Source organism: Echiichthys vipera, assembly GCF_963691815.1.
Source record: "Echiichthys vipera genome assembly, chromosome: 18".
Taxonomy (NCBI): Eukaryota; Metazoa; Chordata; class Actinopteri; order Perciformes; family Trachinidae; genus Echiichthys; species Echiichthys vipera.
The window spans coordinates 12,210,727-12,224,719 of NC_139843.1; the positions used below are offsets into that span (position 1 = coordinate 12,210,727).

A 13,993-nucleotide genomic window follows, 5' to 3' on the forward strand; every position below is an offset into this window, starting at 1 on the left:
GTATACAACCACTTAGGCCTACTCGAGCTCAAACATGGCAGACAAGGATAGCGTGGAGAAATACCTGGAGAACAACCCGCAGTTCGCTAAAGAATACTTTGATAAGAAGCTGCGCGCCGAAGCCCTGACCGCCGCTTTCTCAGCCGCTGTGGACGTCAAGGACACCGCTTCCTTCAAGGATGTTAACTCCGTGCAAGAAGCCGCCATCATCTTTGAGCTGGTCCAGGAGATGCAGAAACAGGGAGACGTGGACGTGTCCCTACACAAAGTGTTTCAAAGAGTCGCCCTGATCTTGCAGGCCGACAGGGTCGGTTATTACGTGTGCCGGGCGAGAAACGGAATACCTGAGCTCGCCAGTGCCCTCTTTGACGTGACTCCAACATCCAAATATGAGGCAAACTTTGTCCACCCGCAGACTGAAATTGTGTTCCCCCTCGATATGGGTATCGTCGGCTTCACCGCGACAAGCAAAAAGCCACAAAATATTCCTGACGTCTCAAAGGTGAGAAGTGATGAAGTGTTCCCGCGTCCTGCAGTGCGCGCTCACTTTGAGAAAGTTTTGTGTGCGTGTGTGCGTGCGTGCGTGCGTGTGTGGGTATGTGTGTGCGCGTGGGAATGTGAAGCTGTCAAAAATGTATATGTTTCCTTGTTTCCGTGATGCTATAGGAGAAAATTGCCTATGACCTTGATGAGTCTTAGAGTAAACTTGTAGGCTACCTGAAGGTCATTTGCTGGATTATTATCATATTTTGTCTGGGACAGATTAATAAATTACCACCGTACTTATTTCTGTTCACCATGGATCTGATAACACTGACATCATTTTTCATTTTGGTCTATTTGTTTAAAGCCTATAAACTTACATGTGCTACATGAGGAGGCATTTGCTATTGTTGCTTTAACAATGAGTGAAATTAAACTGCTATAAATATTAAAATGTTTTAGTGAAATCTTTCTCTGAGCTCAAAATTAGTGGTAAAACATCCGAGGTTTTTATTTTGTATGATATAATTTAATATATATTATTTTCTGTCCAATAATAGAATATGTATTACTGAATAAACAACAAGCAGTAGTTTAATTGTCTTAAAGGTAAGATCAGACAGCATGCTGCCCTCGATTTGAAATAAGGCAGTGTTAGATACATTATTAATAGGAATAGAGCAATTAATGAGCGTGTGAAAACAACAATCAACTGCATAGAATGAGTGAAACGAACAGTGTCAATGTGTTGTTGTACAGCATGTTAGATTTTTATATCCACCTGATTTCAACCTGATATAAAGTCTTTGCTTTTTTTTTTTCTCCCGATGCAGAATCCAAAGTTCAGTGACTTTGTGGACAAGCAGACTGGATACAAGACTAAATGCATGCTCACGTTCCCTCTGATGGCTGATAAAGAGTGCCTTGGAGTCGTCATGGCGCTAAACAAAATAGGCGCTGACACATTCACTGAAGAGGATGTGAAGGTACAAATACACAATTAAACATGTACATTCACTCTTATCCAGTGATTCAGCGAGTGAGCTGGAACATGGTTGTGTTTTTTCACACTCTTTCATTCATAAATTCAATTTGACCATTTAAGTACCTTTTTTAGGTCATCTTTGTCTAAACAAGTAACAGCTAAAAGTAACCCTATTTTGCAGGGTTTCTCTGTTCTTCATAGCCACAGTTGCTCGTTGGCCACTTTAAAAAGCCTGTGCCCTGCCATTTGAAATTTGCACCTCAATAAAGATTAATGCTGTAATTACATCTCAGCAGTGGAGTGTAAAACACCCAAATTATGTCAGCCAATCAGAGCTGACTGACTTGATTTGGTTGCTTTTGATCATTTGGCATGAATAAAGGCATACAGATTCAACTGGGAATGCGTTATCTCTGTAGTTGATATCAAAGATATTCACATTCACTACTGTGTCTTACTATTCAGAAGCAGTAAACTCACACTGAAGCACACTGTTGAGGTTATAATAGTCACAGGAACTGAAAAGAAGAAAGTAAAGAGATCTGAGGAGAGGACTGGCATTGATACACAGAGGGAATGCTTTAACTGCTACAATGAATTATAATGTCTTATATTTGTATTCTTTGTGTTCGGGTTTATACTTTCTCTTTTTCTGTGCACATTGTCTCTATTGGGAGAAATATATCGCGTCTCAAAAATGCATGTTTACTTGATCCGTCATCGAAGAATTTGTTTATAATAATTTTATCGGTCTGAAATGACCTGATGAAATGTACTTCTATTCAAATTCATGTACAAAAATATGTGTAATTTGTGAAAAAAAAGATGAGCCAAACGTGGACTTAAAAGACTTCATGAAGTTTGACTTGCAACAACGAGTAGTGTTTAAGTCGATGTTTACTGTTCGGTTTAATCTAATTTTCCTCCTGTGGATACATAATCCGCACACATGCACGATATTATTAATATAATATTTCACTTAATGTCACAAATCACACCTTTGCTGGGGGGAATGTAGCCAAATGAAACTTAAAAATCTTAAATTTGCTGTTGTGAATTGATGAAATAATCTCATTTGGTCCATAGCTCTTCCACAAGTACATGAACTTTGCCCAAGTCATCACCCTGCAGCATTACACAACCTACATGTTCAACGTGGAGTCCAGAAGGAGTCAGGTAAACTGAACCTCCCATCACTAATGAATACTCCTATTAGTGTCCTGTTTCTAATGCACTGAACAGAGCTCATTGGTAAACATTTAATCCCCCACATTAATTTGCTGTTCTTTCCTCCTCTAGGTGCTGCTCTGGTCAGCCAGTAAAGTGTTTGAAGAGTTGACAGACATTGAGAGACAGTTTCACAAAGCGCTCTACACTGTAAGGATCTATCTAAATTGCGAACGATACTCAGTGGGCCTGTTGGACATGACCAAAGAGAAGGTTTGTCTTGCAGAATAGATTCATTTTTACACACATTATTAACGACCCAGTCACCAGAATAAAACATGTGCATTGTACGTTTCTGCAGACGACAGATATGTTGAAACCCGCTGCAACCGGTCCCTATTTCCTGCCTGTCACATACGGACACTTTTTGATAACATGGTTAATGTTGTGAATTCAGCAAAACTCATTAACGTTACTTAGGTTTAGGCATCAAAACTACAAGGTAAGGTACAGGAAAAGATAAGTAAAGTGTACTAAAACAAGTACATGGGAGGGGATAAAAACGTGACACAAACCACAGTGTACTGGGTGAAAGTCCAGTGTGACCCTACCATTCTCCGCAACTTCTTCTCTAAGTATTTGCTGCTTGTTATACCACGTTACCTGACTTCCAGACGACTTGCTCTGAACATGTAATATTAACATAGATACATTTACATCGGAGTCATTCAGTACATTGCATACTGATGTAAAAAGGTGCCAAAAACTTTGAATATTAACATGACATTAACATGCTGGCAAAAACCTACAATGCCAACATTTTTCTGGCGACCAGACTGGGTTTATATAGTTAGCATTCAAGGCTGTGGGCATAAATATCTTTTGTTGTCTGTGTTTTTTTCTGCAGGAATTCTATGATGAATGGCCAGTGAAACTGGGAGATGTGGAACCCTATAAAGGACCAAAAACACCAGACGGCAGGGTAACAAACTCATCTTTTCCATTGCCTAATGTAGTTTGAAGATGAATCAGTAATTTTTTAACAGTCTTCTTCTTTTTATACAGGAAGTCGTCTTTTATAAGATCATTGACTATCTTCTGGAAGGCAAAGAAGAAATCAAAGTCATACCGTAAGCAGCAGTAGCTACAAATCTACTCAAAAATACATTACTTTTTGATATACAGCATACAATCAAAACATATTCAGTGACTTTGGATCCAAACATTGAAGATCATTGTTCACATTTTATTTCAAAATAAAAGTCCTAACTCAGAAATTAACGAAATGTAAAGCTAAGATACACGAGGCAGTGATGCTCATCCACAGACAGTTCTGGTGGATTCTGATTTTTTGGATATGGTTTCTATCCGTTTCTATCTTGATGTAACACCCTTTCAAAATGTGATTTACGAGTCTAAGCCGGTCCAAGCCTCATATTTCTACAACCAGCAGTGCCGTGTTCCCCGTTGTTTGAACAGATCTTAGTTTGGAAAAAAACAACGTAACTGTCATTTTAACTCTTTCCTTATGATGAAAAAGGTGTCTTACTGACGTTAAAGGTGATCCTAATTGTTCTCATGTTCAACGTTTTGTCTGTTTTTTCTGTCTGTTTTATTTCAACGGATTGTTTGGACCTGGAAATCGTATTCGTATTGAATCGTACTGAATCGTATTTGAAAGGGTGTTACATCAAACTTAACAGCCGGATAGAGGCAACATAACGCATAAAGAGAGCCTGCACTGTTTAACTTGCTTCTGAGAGAATAACTTGCTCACTCTATGTTTCTCTCTTTTGCGCTTTTTCAGTGGTCCGCCTGCAGATCACTGGGCTCTAGTTAGCGGTCTACCAACCTACGTTGCAGAGAATGGCTTTGTAAGTTTCTCACTGTTGCTGCAGGTTAAATTATTATGAGAATCACTACAATTATAAAAGCATGAATATAGAGGGGAGCCAGCTTATGGAATAGGCACAGAGACATAGCAACATACAATGTAACATAATACAGTTACTGTATGTGTACATTTTCAAGAGTGTATGAGAGAAATAATGTGTTTTTTGATCATTAGGACATGTGAACATGTAGTTCTAGTAGAAAACCAAATACAAGTATGAACCTGAAAAGGAGCATAAAATGGGACTTTTAATGTAATAAATTGTCATTATTAAATCGTAATTAACACTTTAGATAATCATATTGCGACAAACATACTAAAATAAAATATAATGATACATGACTTATAATAATTAAATGTAGAGAAATATTCAGATAAAGGTTGTTGCAAAGATATTGATTAGCAATAACAGTGTTATATTGACTTTAACGTTTTTAATATGTCTGCCTGCAGATTTGCAACATGATGAACGTGGCTGCAGATGACTTCTTCACTTTCCAGGTGAGGAGACTTTAGCTGTCCATCCACATGACGGACACGCAATGCACACCAGTATGGTTTTCCAATACAATATGAAGATTTGACATTACCCTGTTTTGTTGCGTGTATTGAGCGAAGAAAGGAGTGGTAGTTTGAAACAAATCCTGTGGATTGAAAATTTCATTTCAATGTCTTCTAGAAAGAGGCTGTGGATGAGTCAGGTTTTGTCATCAAGAACTGCTTGTCGTTGCCCATTGTCAACAAGAAGGAAGAAATTGTGGGCATTGCCACTTTCTTCAACAGGAAAGACGGCAAGCCATTTGATGAACACGACGAACAGATCACTGAGGTCAGCACCATGCATTCTCTCTCTCTTTTTATTACCACTATCATACAATATGTTGTTGTCTGCGTAGATACATATATTTGCATGTAAATGACGAAAAACGGCAGCACGTTCTCAATGATTTGAGACCTTGAGGTTGCTGCAGTACAACCTAAGTGGAGAAAAGTATCTAGAAATGTTTGCCACTCGTTTGCTCAGTTGATGAGGTAATAAAAGCGATTAGAGGTGATGTGTTTCCTTTCTCTCATTCCTTCTCACTCTCATTGTTTGTGCCAGGCCCTGACACAGTTCTTGGGTTGGTCAGTGTTGGTCTGCGACACCTATGACAAGCTGAACCGTATGGAGTGGAGGAAAGAAATCGCCCAAGAGATGCTCATGTGCCAGACCAGGTGCACCAAAACTGAGCTGCAGTCCATTCTGGTCAGTATCAACCTCTACAGTTTTCTCCTCCAGAAGCCCACCATTGAGCATTTGATCAAGAAGCAGGGATTAAAAGTGATCAAAGGTTAATGTGCCATGAATAGCTTTTTGAGTCTTCCTATAGCAGCTTTAAGAGAGTTAATTAAAGATCTGGTGGAGACAATGACACAACAGTTCCTGCTTAAATCAATTGTCTGAAGTGTTTGTAGACATGACAACATGATATTTTCTGCGTTTTGTTGACAATCTGTGATTTCAAGCTGTACATTTTTGGAGGTGATGGCAGCATGTAAATGCCGTTATAACTCATTGTTGTCTCTTTTTCTAACCAGAACACCAATGAGAAGTTTGACGCAGAGCCTGAAGACTGCGACCCGAAAGAGATGTATAAACTTTTGGTATGTTTTGTTTTTAACCTCCACGACACAACAGATACTTATGATACTCACTTATCAAAGCATACGTGTATGAATGATATTATGCATTTGTGTATTCATACACACCTAGCAAAACAATCATTTTCTTGACTGTTAACTGAATGATTCACGGATGCCTTCTGAGTGAATTATGTTTTTTTGTTCAGAGAGCAACCTGCCCGCCAGCTGACAACGTTAACGGAGAGAATCTGAACCTGTTCTCCTTCAGTGACTTCCCTGTCTCAGAGTTCGACCTCATCAAAGCCGGCATTCGCATGTTCTTTGAGCTCGGAGTCGTTGAAAAGTTCAAAGTTCCCCCAGAGGTAAGCCATGTAGTCAGACGCTTAGATTTGTCTTCCCTAACAGGGTGCTTTTCATGGTTGCTGGTGGTGCATACAGTCCTTAGCATCTGGAGAACTTCCCAGTTCTTTCTGCTAAAGTTACTGTTGTTCAGCTGGGATATAATTTCATGCATAGGGCTCATTAGTGTCTTTTATTCCCCTCAGAAGTCTAGGATTTCTGTAGTATTTCTTTAAAAAGCGAGGATTACTGTAGATTAGATGAATAAACTCCTGAATGCAAACATATAATCCATACGGATCATTTGGGATGACAGAAAATATGCCCTGGTCTATTCTACTTGTGTAATAGAGATGTAGGTGTGATGCTGTATTTTAAAAAATTAGTGTTGCTCGAGTCATGGCCAGGGCTCTTCTGAAAGCCCTCTAAAATTATCCAATTTTCCATTCTTTTCTCTCTGTCTCTTTCTTTTCTTCCTTTGTCTCAGACACTGACAAAGTGGATGTACACAGTGAGGAAGGGTTACCGTTCCATCACCTACCACAACTGGAGGCACGGCTTCAACGTAGGCCACACCATGTTCTGCCTGCTGCAGGTAACGCATGCACATCTGCTGCAATTTCTAAAGGTCCCATATTGTCAAAAGAGAGATTTCCATGTTGATTATAAAGCAGGAAGTGGTGCTATATAAACACTGTGAAAATATCAAAACACAAAGAACGGCACACAGCCCGTGTTCAGAAACTGTGACGTGCCCAATATTTTGTATTTTTTTCACATTTAAATCATCTCAAAAGTGTGGTTTATAATTTTCTGCACAGATTTGCTGATATTTATAGGTGGTTCGGAATCGATACCACGCACCATAACACCTGCACATAATAATCTATGGTTTTTCCCCTCCGCTTACAGACAGGAAAGCTGAGGAAGTACTATTCTGATCTAGATGCCTTTGCCATGGTGGCGGCTGCTTTCTGCCACGATATCGACCACAGAGGGACCAACAACCTCTACCAGACAAAGCAAGTCAAAATATTTTATTGCGTATTTGCAGGAAGTGCGTGCGTGCCTGCGTGCCTGCGTGCCTGCGTGCCTGCGTGCCTGCGTGCCTGCGTGCCTGCGTGCCTGCGTGTGTGTAAACTTTGTGTAATTTTGTGATACCCCCCGCAGGAGTGCACATCCTCTGGCTAAACTTCATGGCTCATCCATCATGGAGAGGCACCATTTGGAATACAGCAAGACGCTCATGGCTGAAGAGGTATGATGACACATTACTGGACATTAAAATACATTTTTTTTAAATGTCATTAGAAGCAGCACACACATGTTGACACCTCTTCTTCATCTCTCACAGGAGCTGAACATCTTCTGCAACCTCCAGAAGCGTCAGTTTGAGAATGTGCAGCACTTGTTTGATGTCTGCATCATCGCCACTGATCTGGCCCTTTACTTCAAGTAGGTTCTCTGCAACACCCTGACTGCTCCCATGCTACAGCCACAGACTGGCTGACAGAGCTTTAGCTGCTGCAGATCAATGCTTGTCTGTCTCTCTTATAGAATCAATTTGTGTATTTGTTTGGTTCTGACTGTCCGATCTCTCAACACGCAGAAAGAGAACCATGTTCCAAAACATTGTGAATGCCACGGAGCCAATGGCAGACGAAAAGGAGGCCATTGGCTATATTTCCAACAACCCCACCAGGAAGGAGATTGTGATGTATGTAGCTGATTCAAACCCAAGATAATACAGCTGTTGGGGGAAATTCTGCTCAGTTTACTTTGAAATGTATTTATGGGAAGATGCATCATCAGCAGCAGGGGTGTTATCTTGCCCTGATGTCTGTCTGTCTCTCACCTCCAGGGCCATGATGATGACAGGTTGTGACTTGTCAGCTATCACCAAACCCTGGGAGGTACAGAGCAAGGTGGGTGGCCTTCATAGTCTTCACATAGGCTGATTAAAAAAAGTTTGACAGTTTGTTCTGCTCAGACCAACTTAGTTCTACACATCACATTACTTTAACCTGTATGTCCTCAATCTTTAATCAGGTTATTCAGCTTGGAATAATGTTGGTTCTATCTCAATAATTTCAGATGTATTACATCCAAAAATATATACAGGACTGCAGCTCCTTTTGAAAGGAAGACGGAAGTATAAAGCCATGATAACAAAAACAAACTGGGTTCAATAGGCCAATTTTATTACTGTGTTCCTTTGGGATCAAACACTTACAGCTTGGAATGGCTTGAGAATAACCCTCACAAGATAAGAATGTACTAAAAGTTTAATTTTTTTTTGTTACATATTTGCAATACTTTTCTCCCTTTTTACTTTCATTCCTCTGTATCATTGTTTGTCTGTTTCTCTTCAGGTGGCTCTGATGGTCGCTGCTGAATTCTGGGAACAGGGAGATTTGGAAAGAACTGTTTTGGACCAACAGCCAATTGTAAGGGACATACCTCTCTTGTGCCTCATCTTCTAGTTTTGGCTTCCTTTCACATTGTTTTTTTTAGGTTCCTCTGGATTGTTTTTCTGATACTCTCTCCTCTCTGTCTCTCTCAGCCCATGATGGACAGAAACTGTGCTGAACAGCTACCCAAGATGCAATGTGGTTTCATCGACTTTGTGTGCTCATTCGTGTACAAGGTAATGAACTTAGCTTTTACACTGCACGCCAGAAAAATATATTATTATCATTATTATACACAATGAAGGAGGTGATAGGAGGTAGTTTCAAGGCGTGAAAAAAAGACAGATGTGGATTTTGCAAAATGGGAGTTTCTCTGTGTTGAAACAATCAGTCTGTAACTGCTGGAATTTAAGCACTGATACAGTCCAAGAGGGGCATGATGATTTATTCTAACCTCTATCTGATTTTGATATCCAGAAAAAGCTCCATAAAAACATATTCTGCCCATGAGTTATGAGCTATTCAAATAAACTGTAAAAGTAACTGAACCTCACTCTAAGGCCCTTGTTTAAAGTGTGACTTCTGTTTAAAAGCTAACCTCCTTTATACTGTACTAATCTGTAAAGCCTACTCTGTAGGTTTTGCGTGTCAGGAAGGTGTTGTGGTATACCACCAGTCGAATTTGTATATGGGAACACAAAACATCATGTACACTTTATCTATAATGCGGTCAAATTAGAAAAACAACATTATAATTAGCTTTAAAGAGGTGTTGTTGTAGCTTCAACCTCGTCAGGTTGTGTAACAGCGTGCATAGAGATGAACCTGTTGAACCCAACTGGCCCCAAGAGGAATGTCAGCTAGCTGTTAGGATGGCATTTATGAACATGTGTCGATCGTCCCTGTGGACTTCTGATCTGAGAGGAATATCATGTATTTGCAACACCAACATTTTCTTTCCTGTAAGTTCTCCTTCTCCATCTTTGAATAACACATTCTTACATCAAGTGTGTTTTCTGTTTCATTTACCAGGAGTTCTCCAGGTTCCACAAAGAGATCCAGCCCATGTTTGATGGTCTGAACTTCAACCGGTCACAGTGGAACGCGCAGGCCGAGGTATACAACGCAAAGATAAAGGCCATTGAGGATGAGAAGAAGAAACTGGAAGATGAGGAAGCCAAAAAAGGTATGTATAAAAAACAAATATGTGTTTATTGGTCCGGTTGATGGGCTGATAGAAAATCAAGTATCAATACATCTTTTTTTGTTATTCTTTAATTTCTCTTTAGCCGGAGGCGATGCAAAATCTGCTAAGACCTGCACCATCTGCTAAGTTCCTCTTGTGCTTGGATCTGGACTGATGCGGTCTGGTTAGGACCAATCTAGGCTACGCAAGCCTATTCTGGTCTGACAACTAGTCTAGTTGGTGCTTGACTAGGCCAGCTTGGTCTGGTCTGATCTACACCAGCTTAGTTCTCTCTGGTTAGGTGCTGTCCGCTCTGGGGCAGTCCAGTCCAGCCGTGTTTGGTTTGGTCTGGTTCAGTCTAGCCTACTTTAGTCTAGTGTAGGTCAGCGGTCCAGTCTGCAGTCAGCCTAACTATTCTCCAAGGAGCTAAAAGTCAGAAACACCACAAAGAAGTAATGTTGGGACTCTGATTGCAAGAGAAGCGAGTTCGACTCGGAAGATGTGATGTATTTGAAACTCCCTCCTTCCTCTGCTTCATGAACTTATGAAAAATATATACCTGGACTACATATATTACTTTAACATAGCAATAATTCAAACATTCCTGACATGTATGCTTTGAAACCCTGGTTGGATAAACCCAGAAGCTTTAAACAAGTGTTCCATGTTTAACTCTTCAGTATAAATAGCTCTACTAAGGGACAGCATGTGCTGCATATGGGGTGCAAACATGCCAAAGCAATTGTTTTCACACAGTGTTCCTATTGGCAGTCAGTTTCCACACAGTATAGTGCTGTAGGTTGCACAAAGCACTTAGCTGCTGCTGTGTTGGCAGCAGCAGGCCACGAGTGGAGTGTGTTTGGGCAGGCAATAACCCCTTCATTATACTTACTGGGATGAGAGGAATAGGGTTAAAATTCTGTTTTTGGTTAACAGTTTAAGTAGCATGAGTTGTGGAATTCATTCCTCAGACAAGAACAGGAATCTCAGATAGGGACAACGTGCAACCAACCAGGGCTGATGTTCTCTCACCTCAGAAAGCACTTATGTCATGTGTGAGGGTGTATTTATATTAATATGCAATATAACTATATACATATATTTTTTTGGATTCTTTGTCTGACAATTTTGTACTTGAACCGTCTTCACGGTTGGAGAGTTCAAGGCAAGCTTTGAGCAAGGGCGTTCTGAATCTGTGAACAAATGTACACTGAACTCACTTTCAGGCATCGGGATATTGAATTTGTGCAACTTTATTGTCACCTTTGAAAAGAACCTAACTAAACAGATAACAGAGAAATTAAAAAAAAGGTAACAAGTGTATTTATACCAGTGTTTAGAGCAAAATTACATCTCGATTGACAGATCGAAGATAACTTATTTGAAGTGTGCAGGATTTCACTTGTATATAGTTTATTAAATAGAAATTTTGAAATGTAAATTGTGTAAACTCGAGAATAACTAAGGGTAAACGTGATTTTACGGATGTACAGTAAAACAGAGGAGTCAGTCAAACAGGATACAGTAAATCTGCCTCTCCTGTAAGAAGATGGGATGGGATTTGATTTGATTGCCAGCCAGCGTTTGTGATCCACTCAGCTTTAGACTTTAAATACCCTTCTTACAGAGGAGGTACAGCAGGCTACCCAAGCCTTTTATGTATGTGCAGACGACATATGTTTAAAAATGTGGCAGATGCAATTGTAGCATCATTGATTGTATGGTTTGGCAGGCCAAAGCTTCATTCTTCACTGATGCAACAGTGGGATGAATCGCACAATAACTGCTGTCAGTGTGAATTTCTGTGTAAACCTGAATTGATCTGGTCAGGCATCTGAGTTGACAGGAAAGTGCAACTTCCCAACCTCCCCCCCGGTGCACCTTCTGAAACATATTTAGCAATGTCCCTCCCGGGTCAAAGGCAAGCTGCGGCTCTCAACCTCCTGTTACACAACGTGATCTCCTCTAATCAACGGGGCATCAATCAAAGGCACTTAATCCTATCAGAATGGCTTTGGGACTACCTGGAAACTCATTCTCTGCAGCTTGAGGTGAAGTGAGGAGCCATTGTGGTCCCTGGAGCCAAAATGTGCAAAAAGCATTTAACTGAAAGTGATATGTTTTAATTATTTAACCATGAATTTACCTCATTGTTCCTGCTGCAAACAGCTTACATGAGCAGTTACACCATCAGTTCTGTTTACAGTCATACAAGTGGCCCCTCGCTTTTCCTTCAAGGATCTTTTGTGAGACACCAACTAATGCTTTCTACTTATCCCATCAACTGTCAGACAATAGAAACCTATCATTTGACGTATGAGGTGACTGTATGTATGTGTCATGAGATGTAATATGTGTAAGTAAATAAAGGAATTTATGGAAGTGTAAGAATAGAGGGAAGTGCTTTTTTTCTGAATATGAAAATAGCTGATATTTTATCTCTTATACACACCTAACAAAGGTGAGACAGAGACAGAATGAACTTAGGAAACCTTGTGCTTAGCTGCGACCGCACTCGTTCTTGGTCATATATCGTGCATCGTGCTTAGAGGCTCCAAAGCTGGATGAGCCTTTGGGGAAAGAGGATCAGAGGATTGGTTCTGATCCCCGCTCGATACGATGTTGTCTGGCTGTGTTCTTTAACATCCTGTGTCCTGCCGTCTGCAGATTCTGGGCTTTGTGTGGCGTTAATGTTAATGTCGTAATTTTAATTAGAATAGGCTACAGTAGTTTCAAAGAAAATAATCTTTGCTCTGTGAAAGATGTAAAAAATGAAGACAAAAAAACCCTTAAACTTAATTGCATATCTACACATATATTTCTGAATTTACAATGAGAGAGAAAGAGTAGATTTACAATTTAAAATGTATTTCTTTCTTTAGAAAAACATGAGATACAAATATTTTTTTCAAATAGTATCTTTAATGTGGAACGATAGCTTTACATTTAAAAAGATGTTATTAAGAAATGTTACCCCAGGACATTGATAAGGGTCCTAAATCTGCGTCCTTGTAAACGCAAGAATCTCTACCAAAGAAAACCAACGTTGACAACTCAATCGATCAACTGTAAATGCATCCAGGTGTACAAGTATAGCCAGAGGCCAAATTAAATCCCACCGCCACTCAAAAACTACAGGCTGTTATTACTCACTGTACCAGTTACTACACTTAACCATCTGTTAGCCAAACTCTGTCATGAATCACACAGTAAATGACGTTAAAACGAGACGGACAGAGCATTAAGGGGTAAAGTAATTGTCTTTATTTAAGCCAAGTTCTGTAATCTCCCAATCTCACGCACTTTCCTTCTCTGAGCTGAAGTCGAGGCAGCGCTACAATCTGCCTTTGGCCAGAGGAACATAGGGCTAATCCTGGAAACAGCAGAGTGCTTTACTCTTTTGTATCACGCTTACACTGAATTTTTCAATATAAAGAGTATAGGCTACTACTCTGAAAAACATCTGTAGATTCCAGTAAAAGGTGAGAACGTGAAGATTAGTTATTCTAACATGTTAAAATAAAACAGGTCTTGGACAACCTAAGCAGGCAATTGGCTGATATAGGAGGGTCACCTGGCTGAGCTCACCTGGGAATTTAGCCTACAAAAGCTGGCCCATATGTTCAATCTGCTTCTCCTTTCCTACAGCAAACATGCGCCCTGCATTACTTTATTTTGCAGCTTTATGTACTGCTTTCATTGCTGATCCACATACCCTGTAGTTCATGTAAGTTAACCTTAAGTTTTATTGAATTACTCATTTTAATTATAACCTTGCACTGACTTCCTCCTGGTGACATTCCTTGAGCCAGGTTGCAACAAACGGCTCCAAGAGACACAGTGGTGCATTGAGCTAAATGCTAACGTAAGCAGGCTAAATTCAAATTCAAAATGCTTTATTCATA

General features: G+C 40.0%; 1 protein-coding gene across 1 annotated transcript; it reads left to right on the forward strand.

Annotated features, from left to right (window-relative positions):
• Positions 1–34: 34 nt before the first annotated feature.
• Positions 35–10,235, forward strand: pde6c (phosphodiesterase 6C, cGMP-specific, cone, alpha prime; the record flags this gene model as incomplete). The annotated part of the gene is made up of 22 exons (XM_083932138.1): positions 35–502; positions 1,317–1,469; positions 2,555–2,644; positions 2,768–2,908; positions 3,543–3,617; positions 3,701–3,765; positions 4,443–4,509; positions 4,983–5,030; positions 5,209–5,358; positions 5,632–5,775; positions 6,108–6,173; positions 6,359–6,514; positions 6,979–7,086; positions 7,404–7,552; positions 7,662–7,749; positions 7,846–7,946; positions 8,101–8,208; positions 8,353–8,416; positions 8,864–8,938; positions 9,055–9,138; positions 9,935–10,088; positions 10,192–10,235. 22 exons carry the CDS (start codon positions 35–37, stop codon positions 10,233–10,235), a joined length of 2,598 nt encoding a protein of 865 aa, XP_083788264.1.
• Positions 10,236–13,993: the final 3,758 nt, after the last annotated feature.